This window comes from Acanthopagrus latus, chromosome 19 (assembly GCF_904848185.1).
Source record: "Acanthopagrus latus isolate v.2019 chromosome 19, fAcaLat1.1, whole genome shotgun sequence".
In the NCBI taxonomy this organism is placed as follows: Eukaryota; Metazoa; Chordata; class Actinopteri; order Spariformes; family Sparidae; genus Acanthopagrus; species Acanthopagrus latus.
In genome coordinates this window covers 2727933-2754736 of record NC_051057.1, presented here as the reverse complement: position 1 = coordinate 2754736, position 26804 = coordinate 2727933, and the positions used below count along the sequence as shown (strand labels likewise).

Sequence of the window (26804 nt, the reverse complement as noted above, 5' to 3'; positions counted from 1 at the left end):
GAAACTTCATAAGAAACACTGAGCATTCTATACATGACATGTATGGGAAATGTCAAAAACATAAAAGATGAAGGTGATAGGGATTTTGATTTGACTATTAGAATTTACATATCATAATACAGCTTCTTTGAACCAGGGCTGGCTATGAAGTAAAATTTCTTTTGAATCTTGGTCAGTACCAATGGGAATTGGAGTTAAATCAGAAGCAGAACACCAAGGTATATTTAAATTTAGTGATGCTAAAGGAAAAGTGAAGTATTACAAAGCCCTTGTAATCCAATAAATTCCCTCCAGTGATGTAACTCACTGGCTAAGTCGCACTGTGGGTACGGTAAGTGGCAGGTTTTAAAAGGTGAGAAGAAATAAAAAAGGTTATAACTCTTGATCTGCTGTATTGATTTTGATCATTTGTTTTTAAACCGCCCATACTGAGTCCAACAGTGTGTTCTGTCCCCCTATTAAAAGGTTTCCCAGTATGTGTTTTTCCTCACTTGAATCAAGGGTTTAGGACAGAGGATGTTGCTAACTGCACAGACTGTGAAGTCCACTGAGGCAATGTGGTTGTGATTTGGTGCTATACAAATAAAATTTATTTGATTTAATTGTATGAGTACACTGCAGACCGGTGGACTGATTTTCAAAACCAGTACGCATAGCATTGCAATATCATCAATGTTGGCCAGTCAAATAAATGCAATTGCACATGCCTGGCAGATTTCTTTGTGCAGTGTTTTTTCATCTGATACACCCTCAGTGCATTAATCTGTCCTTACAACCATACTAACTGGACTGGATATCATTGTATCCAACTACATAAAAAACATGCTTCAACCAACCAGTCTCTGTCTCAATCCCCACTTAAAGGACCAGATAAATGATACTTCAGCATGTTATGCCTCACTGAAGCCAATAAGTTTAAAACTGCTCATCAAACATTCATCAAAGTTGATTATTGATATATCATTTAGAAGACATACAATAAAACCATCAGTTGTACAAACAAAAATCACAATTAAAGGCATCCCCAGGATGGCATGCAGTATATGTGCCTAGGACAAATGTAAGTGTGTGTGTGTGTGTGTGTGTGTGTGTGTGTGTGTGTGTGTGTCTCACCTTGTGTGCCCACTATCTCCATGTGGAGGTGGGCGAGGCCGCTAGCTGTGGATAGGGACAGTTTGATCATGCCCTCCACAGTGACAGTGTAGCGGTTCAGGTAGTCAAACAGGGAGCCGTGTTCGTGGTAGTCAGAGACAAGCCACAGCTGAGTCCACGTCCCATTATCTACACAGACACACAGGAAGATGAGAGAGGAGATAAAAGATTAGAGATGAGGGTTGTTTTTTTTTCAGTAGTTAGCAATCTCCACTGGAGCCTGACTGATTTAATCTTATTTCATAGACACTACATGTCTTAGTTCTGCATATCATGATGTTATTTTCACTATCATTCCGGCTGTTCTGATAGGTCATCAATGCGAGTGATACTATGATGATTTGGGACTGTCTTTGAGGAAAAAAAGTTCAACGCAATTTGAACTCATTGGGATTTTTGGGTTATAAAATAAATATATTTATAGGTTTAAAGAATTTGACGGAAGTGACTGAGAAATTATATTCTGCCAAGGGCTTGATGCAAGTTAGTCACTTTCCAGTGACCACCTTACAGTCACTGAAGAAAACAGCTAAACATGATTTCTTTGGAGCATCTTCTAGTACAAGGCAGTGTGGTTTTTAATGTCAACTGCATCGATCTGGTTGAAATGGTTAACAGTGGCTCTGTTTCCACCTGTCTCAGGTGGAAAAAGGTCGTTTGGGCTGCATACGACCACTTTCAGCAGTGTGTATACACGTGTCTTCGGCTACATCTATGACAAGGTTTCAAATATCTGGACCTTTTTGTTAATTTGGCTAATGGTATACATTAGAAGGTGTAATATGTATGACATTTAAAACACAAAAAATAACCAAGATTATTAACAGAGTAATACTGTACAGGTCAGTTTTGAAATGATGCCATTGTTTTGCAGAGATGTCCACAAATTTAGCATGCTTACAAGCTAGCTAAAGTCATCCTGTCTCATACTAATACTTTACTACATTAAATTACATATTGTCCCTTTGAGGTCCGTCTTTGTGAAAAAAGTGATTTATGGTGATTCATGGTCACACTGTTTATACTGAACATATTGCGTACAAGCCTATTTCTGTTTCTAACGTTTTCATTATATTGTTTATTTTTTTAGTATTATTATTATTTATTGTTAAATTGAACTGTCCTTTGGCTGCTGTGACACAGAAATTTCCCAGTTTGTTGGACTAATAAAGGAATTCTCATTCTGATGTGTGATTCAATCACAACTGGTCACCCGGTGGACACATTCTAACGCAAGGTGTGAAGTGGCGTACTTAGAGCTGTCCACTTGTGATAGGATCACTGTAGATGCATGGGATGCCAGGTGTACTGCCTCCATGTAAACTGGAATTTAACCTCTAAATATTGTTTGAGGGGTGTTTGCAGATGGGATGTTTGCAGTCGACAAATCATCCAATGTGTAGACATGTCTTTACAGATTACCATGACTACATCATATTCTTCATCCCATAAATAAATTAATAATAATAATAATAATAATAACAATAATAACAATAATACACAATAAGAAATCAGTAAAACTGTAATGAACACAGTGTAATGACAGTGCTCCCAAGTGTGTCTGTGCATGTGCGCGTGCCGGTGCGTGCGCATATGTGATGCTGGAGTTGTTAGACTTTGTGTTAATGTACTTGGCCTTCAGTGTGAACCATTACTCCCCCACACTGTCTACCAGCCTGTCTCTTCACCGTGAACACTCGCCTGCACTAACCTCCCCTTTAGCAGAGCTGCTTCTCTGCTCCGACAGCTCAAGGTTCACTCCTAATTAAAGCTGCCCACACTGTCAATTGCAGATGATAAGCTCAGCCTGGTGAAGATCTATGTTTAGACTTAATACGCTTTCATGAAAACTTCAGCCTTACAATTGTGCCAACTATTTTCTTGCAGTTTCATTCAAGTTATTTTTGGATCTTCCTGCTGGCTCAAGTCTGATGTTTATCCTGTTCTTCCTCACTGTATGATAAGCCTTACATTTTTCCCACAGATCTATGTGCAGACTTATCTTAATCCAGCCTCCTAGAACACCTCTAGAGGTTTCTCACCTTTGTTATCAGCCGCAATGAAGCCCAGAATGTTCTCGTGTCTTAGCATCACAGTTTGGTAGATCTCAGCCTCGCGGAACCAGGAACGTTCCTCGCGAGAAGAGAATATCTTCACGGCCACCTCCTCACCACGCCATTTACCGCGCCACACCTCCCCGAAACGCCCCTTCCCGATGCTCTCCTGGAGGATGATGGTCCTGGCGATGGTCCTCTGTACTAGCAGTGGCAGACCTGGAGATACAGAGACAGAGATAAAGCATTTCACAAGGCTCTGGTGTTAAATATATATATATATATGTAATGTAATTTAAAATGTTAACAAGCTGCAACTATTGGAGAATAAATCAATAAAAAGAACGGTTCTGAGGTACAAGTATGTAAAGAAAAAAGATTACCCACCCTGACAAATCAATAGCACAAGAAAAGATATACATTTTCTCTGAATATTACAGCTGTATTTACAGGTACTGAAGAGCAACATTACTCCCTCTAGCAATCCTTCCCTTTGACTCTCCAACCCAGACCAATTTCCGCCTTATTAATGCATTTGGTGGCCATAATTCCTAGAACTGTAGTTACTAGCTCTCATTTTAATGTCTCTTAACAGCTGGAGGAATGTGATGCTGTCTTGTGCTTCTGTGATGAGTCACTTTTTTTATTTCAAATGTGTCCATGGCATTACTTACATTAAAAGGCTAATAACTGCTGTTGCTATAAACACCATGAACTGCAATAAAGTGACTGTATAGATCAAAAAGGGGGATTTAGGGTTACATCCCAATGTAATATAATTTCATAAACAGTACATTTTCCTCATAACATGATAACTTTCTTATGACCATTTTCAAATTTTTTGTTCTTTTTTTATCCTAAACCTGTCCTAATACATCATTCTCATACTTCTACTTCTGGCAATTTCTTGAATCAAACCACAGATTTTCTGGTTTTAAGATGTTCCACTCTTTCTACAACTGTTTATCATGAAGGGCAAAGAACCAGTAAAATGAGAAAAAAACAAGCAGTGATGAGGGCTGACCAAAGCGTTGCCTGTGTCTAGGACTTAAAGTTCAATTTGAAAGAACGACACAGAGACTACAGCCAATAGCCAAATAGCACGTAATGTACGTTTTTCACCTACCTGAGAGGAAATACCTCTCCATACCACCAGGTGGTGGTAGTCTCTTTCAATCAATCTAAAAGGGAAACAGGAAGACCCAGGACTGCAGGTATACTAAATGCTGTTTAATAAGTAATGCATTTACCTCAAAGGTAAAGAGGCAGTTAAAAATAAAAAGAACAAACCGTACTTTATGGTTGAAATCGTGGATACTACAGCATCGCACTCATGGGGCTCTCATTCTTTCTCTGTTTGTCTTCTCTTGCACTAATTTGCTTAGCTGAACAGCCATTCATAGTTATTTCTCTCACCAACAGGGTGCGCTACTGAAAAGTTAGCCAGAAAGCCACAGACCTGGACTGACTAGTACCAACACTGCCAGCCACAGTGCAAAAAATATGGCAACGGGTGCTCGCCAATGACCCCAAAGAGTTTTGGTGCTAAATTGTTTGCTGAAGTGGAGCTTAGTTTTGTCTTTATTTGGTCTGTAACATTTACAATAAGCATGCACTTATTGTAACAACTCTGTCAGCTTGCTAGTCTGGCAAACGGATCATGAGGAAACAGAAAATGATAGTGGAATGAACATTTCAACAGGCACCACACACATATTCTAACTCAGGAAAGTGATAACAGCCCACACACTTCTGCCACACACACAGACAAACACGAGACAACCACTCACACACACACTATCAGCCACATGCACGACTGTGTATTGTGCAATATAGTGTAAATAGCTAGAAAAAACTGAATACAAGTCTCTCCTTGGCAGAGTGATGGAAGTGCCAGTCTCCACAGAGAGCTGCTAATTTATGGCTAGCATCAAGAACAGCCTCTACCAGTGCAGCACATGCAGTTAGTCAGCCTGCTCTGGGCCATCCAGTATTCCTAATAGATGTTTACATTAAGATGTGTGCAGCTAAAGGTTTTGCTACCATATTAGACGCACAGACACAGACCTGAGACCAGCAGAATACAAACACCCTTCCTGGTAGGTGGATTTTGTTACCACTGGACAGAACCAGGCTAGCTGTGCTCCCATTTACAATCTTTATGCTAAGCTAAGATGGTTTCTTGCATTAACATCATAATAATTTCACAAACATGACAGTATATTGATCTTCTCATCAAATATTTGACAATAATTTGAATATTCTATTTCACAAAACAGCAAATATAACAAATTCATTTTATCATTGAAATCATGACTACCCAATAGAGTAACAAAGCAATACACCTGCAATAAGACACATTTGATGGATTGAGTTACGGATACAAAAATGAGCAATTCAAACCCTGTCTGACTAATAAAATGTACACGATTGCATCTCTCTTCACCCCACTTCTCATCTTCACAGACATGTTGGGTTGTGTTCCATCATGAGCCCATGATATATTTACAGCTGCAGATATCACATTGTCCCCTTTCAGGTAGGTGTGGATATATTATTTCTTTCAATCCAACCCCAAACACGCACTTGTTGCCCAGACTGTCCAGGAACACCAGGAACCTGGGGTGCAGCATCATACCTGATCCAGAGCCTGAGGTTGTCATGTCATAGATGAGATCCTTCAATGTTGTTCCAACAGTTATGAAGGGGTGGTCCATTGAGGGGTCTTCTTCGTTGGGCACCCGATGGTGGTGGTGATGATGGGCCCCGGCCCCTCCAGCCCCCAGGCCCCTGTGGCTGTGGCAAACATAGAACGCCAAGACCAGCAGCAGGCAGAGAACACACACCGGGCCTGCAATCACTGCTGCAAGGGCAACAGGGCCGAGAGGAGGGGGCTTTTCTGTGAAGTCTGCAAAGCAGAAACGACACACAGAGGAGGTGAGGAGGTGAGAACATGCGAAGGATCAAGAGGTAATATACAACCTGTAAATATAGGGAATTATAACTGGCTCTGACATCAACGGAAGGGATCAAAAGAGGTCACAAATTGTGGGAAAGGTTCACTTGAAGCATACTGATGGCTGGCAAGTGGCAAGGCTATAGTACTAGCCACGAGCCAGGAAGCTAACTGGCCAAGTGGTGCGGAGGCACATTCCATCTGCTTGGCTGATGGGTAATTTGGCCTGTAGCACAGACACAGACACATGCACACAGTCCAAAGAGGAAACTACAAAGCTTTTTACTGAAGTGGATGTAGGAAAGGCACCTCAAAACAGAAGGGACAAATGTACCACAGAGTCTGAATCATCCTTAGATATAATTGTCTTTGTGTTTTTGTGTCTGTGTCCTGGGAATTACTGTCTACTGTCTGTCCACAAGCTGGGACAGGTTCTTGTCTCACTGAGCATATGTTAAAAACATAAATAAATATAAAAAAATACACATCTTTATATATCTGATTCTTTGCCACCAATTTCGACCTTTAATCTCAATCGGCATTAATGTAATAAGAGTTTGAATAAATATAAAATCTTCTTATTCATATATTCAGCCACTGACCTACTTATGATTGGGGGGTCTGACATTAGTGTGATATTTGGTATCTGGTGTGCAAGAAGGGGTGGCATCGCTGAACAGCTGGAGTTAGAGAATAAAGATACCAAGTGATAGAAATTAAAACCGATTTTGCAGTGAGCAGTGATTTTGCAGACTGCAGCTTTAACTGTGGTTATCTTGACAAACAACTCTAACTTTCAAGAATCGCAGAGGGTGAAAACCATCATCTAAAGAAACCTATTTCTAATTGTATTTAATTATGTTTTGTCACTAGCCTTTTCCTTGGAATAGATGTAGGACTAGAGGGATTACACTGCTAAAGGGATCACAACCCATGACAAACTTTATTCCAACATCTCATTTAGCTTCAGTGATGTCTCCGCAAAACAGTATTTTGACAGCTGAAAAAGACAGTATACAGTTACAGTATATGACAGTCACACCATTTTTAAATGCATTTGCCCCAGTCAAAGATGCAACTACAGTGTAAGAACAACAAAATCCTCTCATCTGTATTTGTTCCTGACTGACTTCGGATTGGCCTTTGACTCTTGACTGAACTGACTCATTGACCGAAATGGCAGCAGTCAGCTTTCTTTCCATCATTTTTTGCTGTTTTTTGTCTTCAAAATACCAAAAAAAAAAAAAAACCAATACATCCACTTTGTTCGGGTCTCAGAAAAAAATAAAAGACTACAGTTATTCTAAGTGAGTTAAAGGAAATTGCTAGGTTGGATTGGTACACTTAGCTCTAGTTGCAAGGCCTTAAACAATGTTCTTTGCTAAGACATGTCAGCCACTAACCCAAACCCAAGACAAATAAAAAAAAAAAAGGTTTACAGAAATGTTGACCTTCTGAAAAGAATGTTAATTTTTGCACTCAATACTTGGTTGAGGCTCCTTGGAGGCGATCAGCCTGTGGCACTGCTGAGGTGTAATGGAAGCCCAGGTTGCTTTGACAGCGGCCTTTAGCTTGTCCGTATTGTTGGATCTGGTGTCAGCAAACCAGTTACTAGCCCTGCTGGAAAAGGAAACCTGCATTTCCATACATAGTATGCTATGCTGATTTCCTTTTCCTTGCACATGCCCACAGCACGAAATCTACTAGTAACTGGTTTCCTGACCATGGTATTACTGTATCATCTAATCTTAAAAAACAGAAAAGCCTTGAACATGTTTCACTTTTTGAACTTAATGGAAAAAATTGAATTTTTTCATGATATTCAAATTTTTTAAGAGAGGCACCTGTATACTTACAAGATAAAAATACACCGGCAGCATTGACCATTGTCATCTAACTTCTGCTGACTGTGTTGCCTTACAGATACAATTCAAAGTGACAAGTCATTTATAAGGACTGCCTAGGTCTTTAACACTGTCAGTGAGTGGCAATGTATGACCTGGTCTTCAAATATCTGTGCAACTGTGACTGCTCAAACCAATTGTAAGAAAGTCACATTTTTGCTTGTCTTTTGAGTTAAAGACAGATGCCCCTTCTACTAATTTAAACTCAGATTTTTTGGTGTCCTTGACAAGAACAGTTAATAACCAGTTGAAAAAGAAGCCAGTGTAAGATGTGTTCTAAAAAGAACATCCTGGTGAAAATACTACCTTTGTCAACCTTGAAATGTTCAATTTTGGCAGTCAGAAATATGATGGGTCTATAGAGTATGTGCTGTATATTGCTTCAGTGTCACCTCCTGCCTGTTCAGATCAACAGCAGAGGACATGATGATGGTTAAGGAGTGATTACAGAAGTTCTGACTGGTGATTTTTGAATATTATTTTGGTATAACAACAAGAAACAACAACATGACATCAGCATTGAAATTCCCTGGAAGCTAAATACAGCTGCCATCAACTTACTTACTCCGATCCGATCACATGATAGGAAATTGGGGCCGATCACGTGGTTTCAGACTTGACCGGAATCGGACATTACATCCCAATCAGGGATCGTAGTGGAGCTGTATATTTTCCTGCTTTTTTGTCCTTTGCCAATCACACCTATGATATGTGTTAAATGATAAAATAAGGTCTTCATTTTTTTAATGTATTACAGAAGTATCGGACTGGTACTTGGTATCGGCGGACACTCAAAATCAAATGAGTCGGGACATCCCTAGTTCTTATCCCAAGTCATCATGACCATCGTAACAACTATCACTTTAAAGTAAACTGCTACATTTTGGAAAACCACAGTCAGAAATATGGCTACATCTTAACACAACCATAGATCCAATTAAAATGTTTAAATGTGTGTGAGTGTGTGTTTACCAGGCACGACTGTCATATCAGGCTCCTTGTTGCAGAAGTCTGTGGTACAGCACACGGGGTAAATGCCGTTTCCATGTTTGCTAGACGGGGCACAGATGAAGGGTCGGTCTCGTGGGATCAGTTCGTTTTCGTTTACACACTGGCGCTGCTCTGTGGTCGATCGGCTGTTTGACTGGCGGATGGCGACAAAACAGACGCCATCCGTCGTGCAGCTGGAGTTGGCACTGCAGCGGTCACAGTAACACTGGAGAGCTGGAGGAAGAGGAGAAGAAAGGGATGAAGAGTTAGAATTGAGGCTCGACTTTTTTTTTTGTTTGTCAAGGTAGGCTCACACACGTTTGAAGCAGTCATTGCCAACCTTTTGTTCCATTTTACAGACAAGAAAGTGAATCAATTAATCAATCTGAAATTCATTTTTAGGTCCTCTTTAAGGGGTTTTTTATTGCACATCTCATGGGGGAATTTACTCTCTCTTTTTATTTCTGTTTCCTGTGTTTCACTGACTTCCCTCATATTAATTCACCCCAATATACACAGCCTCCTTCCTGATGTGCATTTGTGTATGTCTGAGTTTGTGTCGGTATTGGGAAGGAGCTCTCCCTCAAGGAAGAGCAAGATATTGCGTCAATCCAGTAATACTTTACACACACATGCGCTGACTGACTAGACTTGTCTCTCTCCAAAAGTTTGCTTTGTTACTGGCAGGAGAGACTGAGACAGACAGACACACCCACCACACAGACACACAAACACGCAAACACACACACAGCTGCAGCGCAGCTGGTGAACACAAGGTTGACAGAAAAAATATTTTTTCACGTGAAATGAAAAGTCAGGCACTTCAGCGATCCATCCCATAAATTGTCCCACTTAAGTCAGTTCATAAAATTAATGATTAGTGTTGTTTTAGTTGCTAGTAACAATAAACAACCAACGTCCTACAATTTAGGTTACAATTAGTTATAAAATGTACATTCACATTATAAAATGGCAAGATTTAAACAAGCGCTTCACTATGTGCTATCAGCATATTTATATAATAGTCTTTTTAAGAAAAAAACAACAGAAACAGGTGGACAGGGACTCGTGCATAAAGTACAAGCTTATGCTTGCATATCTCATAGTTACAGTTTCATTCATGCATTTTAATACAGGAGAAATTAAGTGAGGATTGCAAATATTAATCCACAAGGGCTCAACTATTGAATTAATCAACCAACTATTTTGATAAAAAGTTTCACCATTTCCTAATGATGTTACTGCCCAAAGAGATATTTGCATGTCTATTTTCAGTCACAGTTACGTTTCTCCTCACAAACAGATCATGACAGCACGTCTCATATTTGAAGGCAGCTTTGAGGCCAGCTTTCATTTCCAAATTAATGTCATATTCACTCTTATATCCTATATGATCTTGGTCCAAACCAAAACCAATTACCTTACAAGGATAACATTTCAAAATGCTTGAATTTCTACATTAATACTTAATTTCTGTTTAAGATCGGGTGCCTAAAGGCTTTATTTATGGTTATCGTATGATTTGGACTTTAAGGAACACCATACAGTTCTAGTTTGCTCTATTTCATACCTATACAATATTAACAAGTTGGCTGAAAGAGAAAATTGCAGTTCATAATTGAATCTGATAAATGTATTGAAACGTGCATCAGGCCTCATGCTGACCAATTCCACAACCCTTTTTCTCCTGCATTGCCAATCAAAGTTAAGCACTAACTGCAGCATCACAGTCCAAGTGACACTGCTAACAGCCAGCTGGAACAAGAGCCCAGCCGAATAATGTTTTAAAGTGTATTCAGGGTATTGGTTGATTTGAAATAATTCAGGGAGTTAAAATGCAGTATTGTTTTTCTAATTCAACTAATATCAATCTAAAAGAACTATGACACATTGGGAGTATATGAAGCATGTGTTGTTATCCTGAGTGTTTTCTTTGGTTTCCAAAAAAAAAAAAAAAAAAAGATGCTGGAGCCACAGGTCAGGCCATCTTTAATCACCTTTCAACAGTGGGAATTAGCAGGCCAGACACTCGCAGAGCCAGGAATGTGCTTAATGTGAGGAAGTCTGTTTAGCAATCCCTTAGGCTTCAAACCATTAGTAATGGTGTTATAGAAGGCTATGAATAAACCAGGTCACCCTCTCTGTGTCTGTCTCCACAGTGTCCTTGCCCCTAACACAGGGCAGACAGAGCTCACAGGCTGGTATCATTATGCAGCTCAGAAACACATCATGCATGGTTAGCCAGGTTAAAGCAACACACACCTACTAAGACAAGACCTCTGAATAATTAACAAGGGCAGGCACACAGAGTGCTCCGAGTGTCTGACATGAACGCACACCAGCAGATGGTATTAAAAGTTTGAAAGGTATACTAGTGCAAATCTGCCCTATGGCTCAAAATCTTTACTGTGGTAATGTAAGGACACCCACACAAGAAATTATTCAGTAAATTTACAGTGAATGTGTCCGTAACATAACTAGGACAAAATACAGGAGCAGTCTGAGAATGTTCTTACATTATCCAAGTTTTAATGTGACAGCAGGCGTTTCCACTCGTGGAATTCATGGAATTGTCTAGAGGTGAACTCCAGACAAACTCTGGGAGGTGCATACAAATACAATTGCAAAACAACAGAAAGTGTGCGTGTGTGTGTGTAGGAAAGACAGGAAGAAAGGGAAAACAGATCAGTAGACATCAGACAGCTAAATGAAAGCCAGCTGACAGTGGTCTCCAGACTCTCTCTCAATACAGACAAGTCAGACAAGTTTGTCCTGCCAACGCACGCCAAGTCAACATTATGAGGTAATCCCATCCAATAATCTTCTGCAAAAGAACCAAAATGAAGTCTTGCCACTACGTCGCCTTTGTTTGTTCACACTGAACCAAGCAGCCCGGCATAAAGCCGCTCCATTCTATACAGCATGCCAGCATTGTGGAACCAAAAGAGGTGTGACGAGTTCTTGGATATACAAGTGCGTTGCTAGTGAATGACATGCGGGTTCTGCATTCAGGGTGAACCACCAATCATTCTTGATCAATATATTAAACAAAGCCAATTATCCTTGAACGATTAACTGTTTCGAAATAGCGCCATTCAACTTAGTGATACAAAAGTCATCCATCCCTCATACCACAATTTACATTGCCGGAAACTAAGATATCTTAAAGACTGGACCTGAGAAGGGCTCAAACAGCAGGTTATGAATCAACACCAAAAGGAAAAGGGAACCAGCCTGATGTGTCTCTAGATGTAGACAGCGACTGTTATTTGTTGGGTTAACAACACAGAAGAGTTGGCGGCAGTTGTAGAGGCAACAAACATACGTAAAAACACACAAGACTTCTGTTATTAACCATGTCTGATCTGATTTTTCCTTCGTCCTCTTTATTTCACTATCAGCATAAGGTTGGCAGAATTCTCATCTGACTGGATTTGAGCAGCAGCATTTGAGGAAACTTTCATTGAAAGACTCAAGATTCAGATTCAAATTTCAATTACCATAGTCCAACTGAATGCTTTATTAAACAACTGAACAAAGAATCCAAATAATCATGTGCACTTGTGAAAACTGTGCTCTTCTTCTCAGTGGCACAACAAGCATTTCACCGGGTGACCAGCAATTAGTACACAACACATCTGCATTTATTATGTACAACACCACAGAAAACATTTGAGAAAAAAAAATAGCCTCTTAACTAGTGAGCAATGCTAAAAATAACACACACCAATTACACACACTGTGTTAAAAATACATTTCAGATGATTAGTTAGTTTATCTCAGACCTGCAGCTGCATGTTGTTTGTACCGTTTCCTGGGTATGAGGACAGTCTTAAATGACCATGTGAGCTGTCATCTCCATTTGGATTTTTGTCTGTGCTGCTCACAGCATTGTAAAAAGGCAAGCACAGAAACAAAAACAAAGCGAATAACAATCAGTAGATTTCATGGAGAGTAACACACACACACAATGAAAAAGCACTCTACATTCACACTTCTACTGACCTGGTGAGAGTCATAAACTTCTCTCAGGTGCGTGCTGTGCAACTACACCCTAAAACTGTCCAAACACATCCACCTCTCAGTGCAACACACACTCTTCACATATAATTAGGCAAGAGCAGCCTTGGTAACAACAGGGCACACATTTGGTGCCTTGTTGTGACGTTGTGTTGTTTAGTCTGGCTGTCTGTCTGGCGTCATTCTAAGCAGCGCCTCAGATTAGTCACTCACATTCTGTCTGACCATATTTTGTGTGTGTGTGTGTGTCTGTGAATCTGAGTGTGAGTGTCTGAGTAAGTAACCCATTTCACACAGAAATGCTGCATTATCTCCACAGCATTGGTTCGTCAATTCTCTGCCAATGGTGATTCACACAGAGCGAAGCAGCTCCACCTTACAGACAAACTGCTGTGTAATTCAAACAGGTAGCCTGTGCTGCGGCTCCCAAAGAGGCGTGACGGTACACGTCATGATGATGACGCTGGTGTGTTTTCAAGGGGTTTCCCCCGTGTCCTCCTGTCAATCTAAACCCGCTGACAGTTTATAATCATATGGATGCTGTTATAATGTGTTGTCACTGACATCCTGACACTCCAAACATGCTGGAAAGTGACAAAGTTATGTTTTTTCAAACTGGAAGCTGTCTGACTCACTCACTCGCAGGGACGGAGGCTGTTTTCTGGGGAATAGTTCACTGAAGTCTCGGTCCGGATGACTGACCGTCGCGGAGATTTATTTTCATCACAAACACGCGGTGAGTTAAAGTTTTTTGCCGGTGACATACGCTGCTTTTCAGGCAGAAATGTGACAAATAGTCAGTAGGACAGGCAGGAGGACGGACATCCCCACATACAGCTGTGGTATCTTCTTCCTCATGTAAGTTACCAAAGACGGTTACAGTTACTGCATTACTTTGCTTAGTCCTGTAATGCTGCTTTGTGGGAAATTTCTCTTTATCAAGTTGAGTGAAGGACCTGTGTTGTTAGACTGTATGATCAGCACGCCACTGCTCCGCGCTGCCAGCTTATCCATTCACACGGGTTCGGTTTGCCAATGATGCGGCCCTGATACTACCTCCAGAGGCGGATCAGCGCTGGAGGGAAATTTCACCCCTTGCCGCATCTGATAATTTCACACAGAGGGGGAGGAGGAGAATTGAAGAAGAATGCCTGCATGCAAACGGCAGTATGAATGGGGCAACTGAGTGAGCGAGGGAGTGTGTTCCTGTTCTAGATGTTTGATTCAGTAGTCTTACGTCTCATCTTTCACGCCATGCATCTAAGAACCAGGCTGTTCATGTATGGGAACCTGGTCTCTAATTTTACTTGACTCGTTGATACAATCTGTTCATCTATTGTTTATGTCATGTCCACAGCACACAGCTGTGTTACATTCTGGCCGCAACATCCACTGCTGTCGCTCCATCCAGCAGGATGAGTAACGCGTCTTTTCTCATTACAATGAATTAAACTCTGTTTTTTGTCTGAACACCAAAAATACAGCCACAAAGTATCTGCCATCACATCAATGATGAATGAGCAGCAGAAGTCTATTCAGTATGTTTCTACAGCACAAAAACGGCTGCAGAGCAACACTGAAAACATAGTATCTTGAGGCTGTAAACACAGCATCGAGGGGCTATAAACACTTGAATAAGTAATATTCTTGAGAATGAACAAAACAACTCAAACCTGGCTGGGAACAAGTGAATGCTATGCTTCTAAAATGCCAGAAGATACTTAAGCCCCAATTTAGAGCAGTGCAATACTCAGTGGTTGATGAGCCGAGGATATGTTGTGGCAGGAAAACTCAGTGACAGCTTCAAGACCCGAATACTGAAATCTAAAATGCGGTTCAATGTTTCTAAGACTTTAATTGTGGCGGCGGCTGTTTAGGTGGGGAGAAACAGAGCATGCACACTTGAGACTGCCATCGACCAAGTCGGCTAACTTCCGGTTAGGTGCCGAGCTAACGTGGATGGGAATAAAATGTAATCGGGCGGCTCTTCTAGAAGCTCCAAACTGCACTGGACCAAATTGCCAAAAATTCAGTAAAACAGTAAAAACGAGTAATTTCCCCGGGGTTGTGAAGCTTTTATTACTATTTTACACATGCGTCTTTCAGAATGTTAGCTTTTTGGAAATAGTCCCCAGTGCATCACATGACGATATAATTACACACCTTTGCCACAACACTCTTTAAGGGGGCTTGATCTTGTTGATGAGGTCAGTTGTCTTCCTTGCAGAAGAAGTTACGGTCAAGCCAACTGTGTTAAATAGTCCTCCTCCTCTAAAAACCACACAGCCGTCCACTCTATCAGAGTATAAAACATCATGCTATTCACTGATGCTTGCACTGTCTTGAGTGAGATGAGTGATGCACAGTTCCAAAAATAGAAAGATCAATATGTGGTGGCCAATGTTGATATTGTGGCAGACCATCAGAAATAAATGTAGGTGTGGGAAACACTGCAGTTTTCATCTGACAAAAGCCCGTTAGACCAGCGTGTTGGTCTGGATGTGTGTCATAGTGCCAAGACACACTGAAGTGACATCAGAACTAGTGGCAATCAAGGGAGACTACTGCGTTACCTGCCTGCCTCTCAGCCAAAATGCTGCTCTGAACACAAGCTCATACTTTTTGTGCCCACTTGAGAGGAAGTAACTCTCCATGTAACCCTGTATTTATCGAAAAGGGAAACCAAACCACTCAGGACAGTGGGTAATCTAACTATTGTTACTAAAAAGCAGTATGTTTTTTAAACCACTCTCTAATATAGCCTCTTTTAATCGGAAAAAATGCCTGATAGACAGTTCTAAATGTCACAGAGAAGTGGCAGAGGTGAAAAAGAGATACCATGTTAAATGGGTGAAATCATGGATACACAAGCTACAGGCTCAAGGGGCCGCTGCTTTCTTTTTTAGTCTTTCCTCTCACTTTAACATACTCCTCCTACACATTTAACAACACAGACTTCACATTCAGTCAGTATCGTCCTCAGACCTTGAAGATGAAAAGTTATCACAAGTTTTTACCTCTGTTATCCCTGGTGGGCATGGCTGTGCAGTTGATTTCAATGCTATGCCACAAAAGCAGGAAGTCCTTATAACTCCAACATACACTTCCAAATCTACACCAAATTGGACACACATGAAAAGGATTTGGACCCTGAATACTAATATGCATCAATGCTGTGTCATATCTGGACATCTGCACCCACTGGATACAGGAAGTCACATCAATCTGACTTTATTTATATAGCACTTTTCATTCAAATAACATGTAGCACAAAGTGCTTTACACAATGAAGGCACGCAAAACAATGCCACACACACACACACACACACACACCAGGAGCCCCTTCTTCATACACTTTCTCTCACACATAACACATGCATACATTTTTGAAAGAAGGCAACTGAGGCGCTATCCTAGTGTCAGCCATTAGCAGTGCGGACAAACATTATCAAATTTACATGGTTACAGGTTGTTTTCTCCACATCATACATTACATCATGACATATATTTGATGGGTGATCTCAAGCGCCACTAAGGGACACAGGCAGTGGTATTTCGGATTCGGATCACATCCAGTAAACGTAAGCATAGCTCACCTCCTCAGTCAAACACATGCTGATGTTAAACCTCCGATATTAAAGGAAGCATGCAGCTGAGTGCCTCACGTTAGCTGCCCCAAGCAACAGACAGCTAACAGGAAGCAGGTCGAATTAGTCTTCAAAATAAGAGCTTTACATTGCACCCCATTGGAGTATAAAACTGGGTTCCTCGTGGGGCTTTTAATTTCAAAGTAGCGACCACTAGTAGCTTGCTGCTACAACAACTGAAGAGAGCTAGCATCTCCTGGATCTCAGCGGCTTTCCAGTTGCTGATCTCGACATCCGCGGATGACGACATTAACTGCCATGTCTATTCTAGCCATCTTCACCATAACGTAACATCAAAAACACTACTGTTTAACCTCACCACGCCTCACAGTCGCACCGTGCCTGTTTAGAAGCACAGCACTGAAAACGGTCTGGTCTGAAACAGTGTTGCGCGGCGCAGAGTAGCGCTCTGAGCGTTGCGTAATCAAATACACCGGTATGGGGGTATATTAAAATTAATATCATAACAAAAATATACACTGGTATTCAGTGTGAACTGGTATACCGCGCAGCACTACGCATGCACATGCAGACATCTACCATCTACATGCCCACCCTCTGACAGTGCCACAGCCCAACATACGTGGACGACGAGGGCTGGATCTTTACTGCTAGCTGCTTAAATTAAATTTCTAATCATTTTTAGTGTATGTTAGTTTTTCCTCCATTTCTGTTTAAAATTGTTTAAAGGGGCTTTTATATTATTATTATTACTATTATTATTATTATTATTATTATTATTATTATTATTATTATTATTTTTATTTTTATTATTATTTTTTTTTTGTTTAAATGTATTTTTTCCCCAACAATTATGCATCATCATCCTCACCATAACTCACGACTTCCATCTTTTAGCATTTTACGTGGTATTTGCAAAAAGCAGCCTTTAATCACGCCGTTCTTTTTAAATCAAGAATTCTAGAGCCCTGAAGATTACAGCAAGCCTAGAGTAAGCCTTGTTGCCAACTACACTCCCCCCTCCATACTTAAAGTTCACTAGGCCATGAAATAAACCAGTGCAAAAAAAGCAGGAGAAGAGTGAAAAGTAGGTCAGTTGTTCATTCTTAACCTAGAGAATTTCAAATGATTCAGAGAAACTTCACACCCCTCTTCACGTGGTTCAGTCCTGAATAGTGAAGCTAAAAGGCATTTTTCTGCATTGCTTCAGGCTAAAATTGGATCAGTGGACACGGTTTTACCAGTGAACATGAACTCTGAGCACCTCACAGTCAACAAGTACACTGGGTCTGAAAAACAAAGATTTTAGTGGGCTCGCTGGAATTTTTGCTAGCAGATATTTTGTACCAACATACAGTTCATTACTTTCTTTCTCTATTAGAAAACATCAGAATCATCAGACTGAGAATACTTTATTAATAACCGGGTGGAAATTGTTTTTGTTCCAATGCTCTGTGCAGTAGAAATAGAAATACAGCATAAATGGAAACAAGAGGTAAAGATAAATTTATAAGTGAAATACTAAATAGACAAAAAAATAAGATAAAATATTGAGTAGACATTAACATAAAATAAAATAAAATAAAATATCAAAGTAGGCAATAAAATAAATAATAAAATAGACAATCTGGGATATATACAGTGAAATGGTTGTAGCGTAATAAATGAAATGAGAATGAGTAATAATAGTTTGTTTTGTTTTATTTTTTAAATAGCCAAATGCGTCCGATCGTCAGAGGGAGGAGTTGTACAGGTTGATGGCCGCAGGCAGGAATGACTTCCTGTGGCGCTCAGCGGTGCATTTAGGAGCAATCAGTCTCTGGCTGAAGGTGCTCCTCTGTTCCACCAGAGCGTTGTGGAGAGGGTGAGAGACATGCTGCAGTATCGCCTGAACCTTCGACAGCGTCCTCCTGTCTGACACTGCTGACAAAGTGTCCAGCTCCACCCCCACAATGTCACTGGCCTTCCTGATCAGCTTGTTGAGTCTGTTGGCATTGGCTACTCTCAGTCTGCTGCCCCAGCACACAACAGCAAACAGAATAGCACTGGCCACCACAGACTCATTCACAATGAGGGGATAGTTGTCAATGGTATGTCTCAGACAATGGTTCAGAGATGGGTCGGTGCAGAAAACATGGACCCCTGGAAATTATTGATGCGTTTAATCGTAAGCAGTATTTCATAGTTGCAAATTATTCAGATGATGATCAGTCCATCTACTTCATTCACTATTTAGTAGATTCACTATATAGTTGATCATTCTGATAAACTACTAGTGATTAACTCATTATCATTACAGATAGCACAACAGTGTTTTCAATAATCTCTCATTTCTGAGGCAACACAGAGGTAAAATCTACTGCAGCGCCATCTAGAGGTTCAGTCTATGCTGGACCTGTATAGCAAACCATTACTGCCTTCTGTCATGCCAATAACTCTAATCCAAGGAGTATCATTTTATAGCCACATTATGCACTGTGCATTGTTGGATGTGTAGTAGCCAAGCAACAGAGAACAATACAAAGCTGCCCATCAGCAGTTAGGGGCTGAACCACATTTATTACTCCATCCACCCCTCCCCTCTCTGCCTCACCTACTGCTCCCGCCTTATTAACATCCCCCTCCTGTCACATCCTCCCTCCATTCTTCCTTCCTTTTCCCTTTATACCTCCTCTCCTCTCCTCTTCTGACCCCCTTCCTCTTTCCATCTCACCCTTACAACAATAGAAGGAAAACGCTGAAGCGTGTCAAGAACAAATATAACAAAATAAAAAAAGGAGCCTACAAGCTGCAGACAGCACAAGTCAATATTTCAGGATACAAGCATGAAATGAATTAGTGTAATCTGCTTGGCTTTAGTTATGTTTTCACCAGAGCCTGGTGTGGGACTGAAACGTGTGCTGCTCACAGCGACTTAGTAAAGACATTATTCTGGAGGCTGTGTTAGCACATCCGTACTTCATGCAAATCACTCTCTGCAGCGAATGAGGCTTGAGATGGGATGTTGCATTTTTAGTGGTGTAAAGATTATGTGTTTATCTTTAAACTGCATTTGTCTTTCGTCTCACTGGAGAAGTACTGATAATTGTGGCTGGGTTCAAGTTGACCAGACACTTTGTTGCTACAGACCTTCTCCACATAATCAATTAATCTGAATCATCTGAGGAAAGTTTTCTCATTAACTTGCAAAGTGGATTTGCATGAAATCTTAAATTCATTTTCAAATGACACTGACGCATCATGGGAACTAGTTCCTGGTCTGGAGACAATGACGTAAACCTAAATTATTTTAAAAGGGGCTGTCTATATCTAGCCATCTCCCAGTTGGTTCTCCCTCACACACTTTTCATAAGTCTTATCAGGGCAACATCATGAGCCATTTTAATGATTACCATGTTCTAGTGCAGTCTACTCATACACTATATTACCAAAAGTATTCGCTCACCTGCCTTTACTCATTCTATGAACTGAAGTGCCATCCCATTCCTAACTCATAGAATTCAATATGATGTCGGTCCACCTTTTGCAGCTATTACAGCTTCAACTCTTCTGGGAAGACTGTCCACAAGGTTGAGGAGAGTGTTTATAGGAATTTTTGACCATTCTTCCAAAAGCGCATTGGTGAGGTCACACACTGATGTTGGTCGAGAAGGCCTGGCTCTCAGTCTCCGCTCTAATTCATCCCAAAGGTGTTCTATCGGGTTCAGGTCAGGACTCTGTGCAGGCCAGTCAAGTTCATCCACACCAGACTCTGTCATCCACGTCTTTATGGACCTTGCTTTGTGCACTGGTGCACAGTCATGTTGGAAGAGGAAGGGGCCCGCTCCAAACTGTTCCCACAAGGTTGGGAGCATGGAATTGTCCAAAATGTTTTGGTATCCTGAAGCATTCAATGTTCCTTTCACTGGAACTAAGGGGCCAAGCCCAGCTCCTGAAAAACAACCCCATACCATAATTCCTCCTCCACCAAATTTCACAGTTGGCACAATGCAATCTGAAATGTACCGTTCTCCTGGCAACCTCCAAACCCAGACTCGTCCATCAGATTGCCAGATGGAAAAGCGTGATTCATCACTCCAGAGAACGCGTCTCCACTGCTCTAGAGGCCAGTGACGGCGTGCTTTACACCATTGCATCCGACGCCTTGCATTGCACTTGGTGATGTGTGGCTTGGCTGCAGCTGCTCGGCCATGGAAACCCATTCCATGAAGCTCTCTGCGTACTGTACTTGGGCTAATCTGAAGGTCACATGAAGTTTGTAGCTCTCTAGCAATTGACTGTGCAGAAAGTCGGCGACCTCTTTGCACTATGCGCTTCAGCATCCGCTGACCCCTCTCCGTCACTTTACGTGGCCTACCACTTCGTGGCTGAGTTGCTGTTGTTCCCAAACGCTTCCATTTTGTTATAATAGAGCTGACAGTTGACTGTGGAATATTTAGGAGCGAGGAAATTTCACGACTGGATTTGTTGCACAAGTGGCATCCTATGACAGTTCCACGCTGGAATTCACTGAGCTCCTGAGAGCGGCCCATTCTTTCACAAATGTCTTGTTTCACAGTCTGCATGCCTGAGTGCTTGAATTTATACACCTGGGGCCAGGCCAAGTGATTAGAACACCTGATTCTGATCATTTGAATGGGTGAGCGAATACTTTTGGTAATATAGTGTATCTGTTTCATGGAAATAGGGGATAAAAATGGATGTTTGAGAGAGCCAGAGTCTGAAGCATTTAAACTGGCATTTTGAGTAAAATCAGTCTGCTGGATCACAGTTTGTATCAATAATTTTATCTTAAAGTAGAAATACTGCGGCAAGAGGAGAAATTGATTTGAAGGGTCTTTCTGTTGCACTTTGAAAATGTTGTCTATTTCATAGGAGTCAAGTCAAGTCAAACTTTATTGTTAATGCTGTTTTATGTACAGGACATAGACAGAATTAAAATAACTTTTCCCTCAAATCCCCTGGTGCAAATAGCAATAAACATGAAATATTATGTATATACTAAAAAATATGACTAATTTGATTCAGTCTAGATTGAACATGTCAGTAAATTTTCTTCTGCCACTATGGGAACAATTATGGAATCCAGTGCTATGTAACAAAGTATATTATAGCCGATTACATTATATTATATAGGCGATCATTACAGTTGCATTTGTCAGATCTGCCAACCACTGCTTTAGATCGTACACGTTAAGCTTCATCAAACACATGATCATTTCAAACTGGGAATAAAGTTCTATAACTTCCAATTAGGTGTCAAAATTCTCAAAATCAACTATTCGATTTGAATTTCCATTTTAAGTTTAGGATTTGATTGAATTTTCAGTTTAAATATTTTCTCTTTAGCACATCTGGATTTTTAAAGATCAACAGGTTATTGGTTTTATACCCTGAAAACTGTTAATAACGTTTAAAAGTTATCTTTGGAAAGATACAGGAATTTTACAACAATAGCTGATTTTATGCTGATGGCTTCTTGCTAGTTGGGGTGAGTCAAGTTCAATTAATATTAAGCAAAAATAAAGATTTGAAGAGTTTGGCCAAAAAAAATACAAAAAAAAAACCAGATTGAAATTCAGTTTGTTTCAAACTTTGAATCAAAATCATGACTCTTCTATTCCTAATTAACTCAAAAGGGCCTGTAAAAATCTGCCAACATACATTCACACCTGTCCCATCTCACTGCCATTTGTTAAGCATTTAAGTGTACATTCACCAAGAACAATGAGAAGAACATTAAGTTACATCGTGATATGCTTGCTATTTTTACATTTCTCACATTTCTGATGAAGCTCTCAGTGCAAAGAGAGATGACAGATAATCACAGTGTATATGGGTCAGGTGTGGTGATTTGATATTAAATATAGCATTTAATTCTGTGAGGAGGGTTACAAATGGGCTGGAACACCATTCTTGCAAAGGCAGGCTGAGAATCCATTTAAGCTGATCTTGAAAATCGTGGCAATTATTTTGGGGAAAAATACTCATGTGGCTGGTTCATATCTGTAAAGTGTAACAGTGTAAGGATCATTTCTTGTAGTAAAGGCTACCCACGTACTGCCAACAGTACCCTTAAGAGCCAAACACAAAGCACAGAAGTGTCCCTAAACGTTCAGCACTCTCTATGCTGTTGAAGCAAAAACAAAACTGTAGACATATGTAAAATGTTTAAACAAAATATATATATACACAGTCTATCCAAGACCAATTACAGTCCAACCACCCCTACGCAGACAGCCTACATGAGCAGTCTTAATGAGCAGAGTTATGTCCCATTGACCTCTGAGAAATTGTAATGAACATTTTTACTATCTTCCAAAATTTTTCAGGCCAAACAATTGCTTGATGATACAAGTAATTCATCTGCAGATTAACTGATGATGAAAGTAATATAAATTCCACCTCTGATGGGATGGGATCGGTGTGTATGTTCAAGTACAGGTGAATAAACAGGAGTTTATGCTGCCCCTGGAAGGTTCCAGATAACGAATATGTTAATACAAGGTATGAATGGAGTCTTGCCTTGATTTAACAGTAAAGAGGCGGAACAAAACTGTCCCTCCATTCCGCCTCTGTGACTTTCATTCAAGCGGTGAGGTGGAGCAATGGTGAAATATTTCCACCCTGAAAAGACGGTGTGAATGGGGCTAGAGTTAGCACGTATCCACATACAAACGGTGTGTACAGGAACTTGTGGGCATGTAGTGTGGAGTCACTGAACATCTATAATTCCTCTAAATATGATGCCATTCTGAACAATCTGATTAGGATTTCGAAAGATGTCGGGAGATAAAAAGTGAGGGAAAGAAAGGCAGATTGCCTCGCCCAGGCATAATGTGGCTATAGTGCAGCATGGAGGAATCCCAGGAGAAACACAAATGAAAAGAGGATAAAGTTTAATCTAATACATCAGCTTACAGCAGAGGGCAGAAGGTGGAGGGGAACCCAAAAGACAATGGCTTCATATTACACAAATCAATAGCGATTCAATTCCACAACCCCTACGCAAAAACCATAACGTTACACATACCTGGGCAAACACATGCTCACAGCCTTGAAATGTCCATGGCAATAACTGAATTACCAGCACTCAGGCTCTATGCAGCAGAGACGAGAAGAGGATAGGGTGCCGCAGAGGAAAACTGAGGGCCAACTCCCCAAGCCCCATTCATCCAAGCTTATTCACTTAATCACACAGCAATTGTTGGTGTTTTTATTATTTGTGCTGAAGTTAGATTGAGTCAGAGCCACAGAAAACTATGTGAGCTACACAACTCGAGAGAAGAGGTAAAATGTGTGCTGCATGCGTGAACAAGTAAATGTGGACAATGCCCTGATCTGATTCTCTGGAAACTGCACAATAAAAAAACCTTTGATGTATGTTGCAATGTATTAAAATGAGAAATACAAATGGAACAAAAAGGTCAAAAGGTTGCTTATGGGCTTAGTACACAATTATCACTGCTATACTATTCTATCTCAACATGATTAAATTATTTACGACCGAAATGTTAGACTTTTCCTTCTTGTTTGAAGGAAACTTGTGACAAAGTTACGTTTTTTAAAACGGGAAGTTGTCCGACTCCCTCACTCGCAGGGACCGAGGCTGATTTCCGGGAGAAAGGTCACGGAAGTCTCAGTCCGGAGGGCTGACGGTCACAGTGATTTATTTTCAGCGCAAACACTTGGTGATGGTGTGGTGACGATGTCTTCTCGATTTGGCTTAGGGACTACAAAACACACAGTCTGTGCTACAAACTGGAGATTTGGAGTTTAATAGACGAGAGCGGTAATAAGACATGCCATGAGTTGAGTCAAAAGAAGAATCAACATTTTTAAAAATCTGATCAGTAATATGGAATTCTAAGTGCTATATTGTAGGCAACTAGACTTGTTTCAGTGTCCTAAAGACGTTTCACCTCTCATCCAAGAGCTAATGCTTCACTTGTGGACAGCCGAGCCCTCTTTCTCATGCTTTCGGCCATTTTTGTTGTATCATCTAAACTGCCTAAGTCAAAGAGATGACTAAGGCAGATAGTGTTTTTGGACTCTAAGTACTGTGATTGGCCAAGGACATAGGCAGAAAGGCAGGATGATGCAAAGTTAGGCAGATATCACAATTTGGCCAAAAAATGACCTAGGCAATTATGCTATGAGGCTAACGTTATGCTTCATACATCACATCAGGGGTGAGGGAGTAAAACTGTGCTGACATTAAAGGAGTTTGCATCATTTCAATAGGGGTCCACATCACAGTACAGTATCTTCAAGCTGTCTGGATGAAAGTAATATAGTTTCAGAGAAGCAAATACTGTACGTTTTCAACCACTTAGATACTTTGCTTCCATCCACGGCTTTTCTCTGTGTCAGTTTGGAACAAAGTCCTGATTCCTCACACTACAAATACAAAAGAGCCAAAGTTTGGCATGAGCACTTAGTTTGAATGATTTCCCTGAGATCCGCACATGCAGTGCTCTTAGACATTTCAAACGCCCATCCTGAATTAAACAACATTCCCAAATGAACTGTCACCCAGCTCACATCGCAGCCTCATTTCAACTGCAACTAGGGTGCCTCTGAACCTGACAAACCTTTTGAGGAACAGCTCCCCTGGTGATGAAACTGCTGTGAAAAAAATCGCAAACTGCGATGTGGACAAATAATAGTAACTGACAGGTTTTTATAAATATATTTATCTTATAATAAAACAGAAGCAAACAAAGTACAGAAATACATAGAAACTTTTCACCTAGGAGAAGTGAGGCATATTCCCTCTCATGAACATGGAAAAAAATCATTATATCATGTTTACAACATACACTCAAATATTTTTGATGGATGTCTCTTATCCCTGGGACACACTGTCCACCTCTGTTTACACATAACGAGAGACAGACTGACAGACAAACAAGCAAACAGAAAGTGACAGTGAAAGAGGGAAAAAGAGAACATGTACTTGGGAAAAAAATACTTCCTTTTATGTGAAATTGGCTTTACAATTGTAAAGAAAAAAAGTCATGAAAAGTGGGGAAATAAAATATTGAACGTGTCAACATTTTTTTTCCCTTTCAGTATATTTCTGATGGGGCTATAGACATGAAATTCTCACCAGATGTCGGTAACACTGCACACACAAACACACACAAAAGCAGCTGCAAATATTGGTTGTCGATAGGAATGTCCCGATCAGTCTTTTTTTTTTTTTTTTACCCCGATCTGAGTCCTTTAATATTTAGTAAATGCAGATACCCAGTAGGGTTGCAACTAATGATTATTTTGGTGTCGAATTATCTATCAATTATTTTTTCGATTAGTCACAATTATTTTGGCAGCATCTGTTTCGACTTTGTTTTTACCTCATATTCTCAGAGCAATGAAGATAATAGTTAAACATAATATTTTGAAACTGGATTTTACATATATCAGTTGAACTAAATAGTAATTATTACAGTTTTTAATTGATTACACATCTTACAAATTTCATATGTTATGTTATGTTATGTTATGTTATAAATCATTGCATTAAGTGGAGGTTTACCATTCAGTGTTTTATCCAATTTATATCATTACTGTTTGGTACTGATTCAATATCCTACACAAGATGTTGCTGCTGTCAGACAGACACTTCTTATTTGCAAATTTGACTTATTTCCTGATAATAGATTTATCATGGCCACCCTTCACGTCTGTACACATCATCAACCAATGAATGTGCTTCAAGAGCTTGTCTCCAGCCGGCCTCTTGTCTGATTATACATGGGGGGGCATGGGTTCACAACAACCGCACTTGTTGTTCTTGTTCGAGATCTGTTGCATTTTTAAACTATGAATTTTAATAAATCGCTTTTTGGTTGCACACTAATGGATATGTTTAAAAAAATGCAAATCCATTTCAGTTTGATTTGCTTGTGGGTTTTTACGCTACTACAGAGTAGAGTTTAGATTCTGTGCCCAAGCCTGTTTCTTTTTTTTTCTTTTTTTTTTTAACAACTCAAAATAATGACAGCTACAAAACGTGCATCTCTGTCCTCAGTGCTAAAGCGATTTGCTTTGGCTCAAATCTTTTTTTTTTTTTTTTTTAAATGATGATAATAATAAATATTACGCTTCGACGCAA

At 40.2% G+C, this 26804-nt stretch overlaps 1 protein-coding gene across 1 annotated transcript in view; it reads right to left on the bottom strand.

Moving 5' to 3' along the window:
* Window positions 1-26804, bottom strand: part of tgfbr1b (transforming growth factor, beta receptor 1 b) — a 57570-nt gene that overhangs the window by 15864 nt on the left and 14902 nt on the right. The window contains exons 2-5 of the mRNA XM_037079558.1: window positions 9039-9290; window positions 5845-6114; window positions 3195-3425; window positions 1114-1281 (exon numbers count right to left, since the gene is read on the bottom strand). Coding sequence (XP_036935453.1) covers window positions 1114-1281; window positions 3195-3425; window positions 5845-6114; window positions 9039-9290 — 921 coding nt within the window. The remainder of the gene's footprint in view (window positions 1-1113; window positions 1282-3194; window positions 3426-5844; window positions 6115-9038; window positions 9291-26804) is intronic.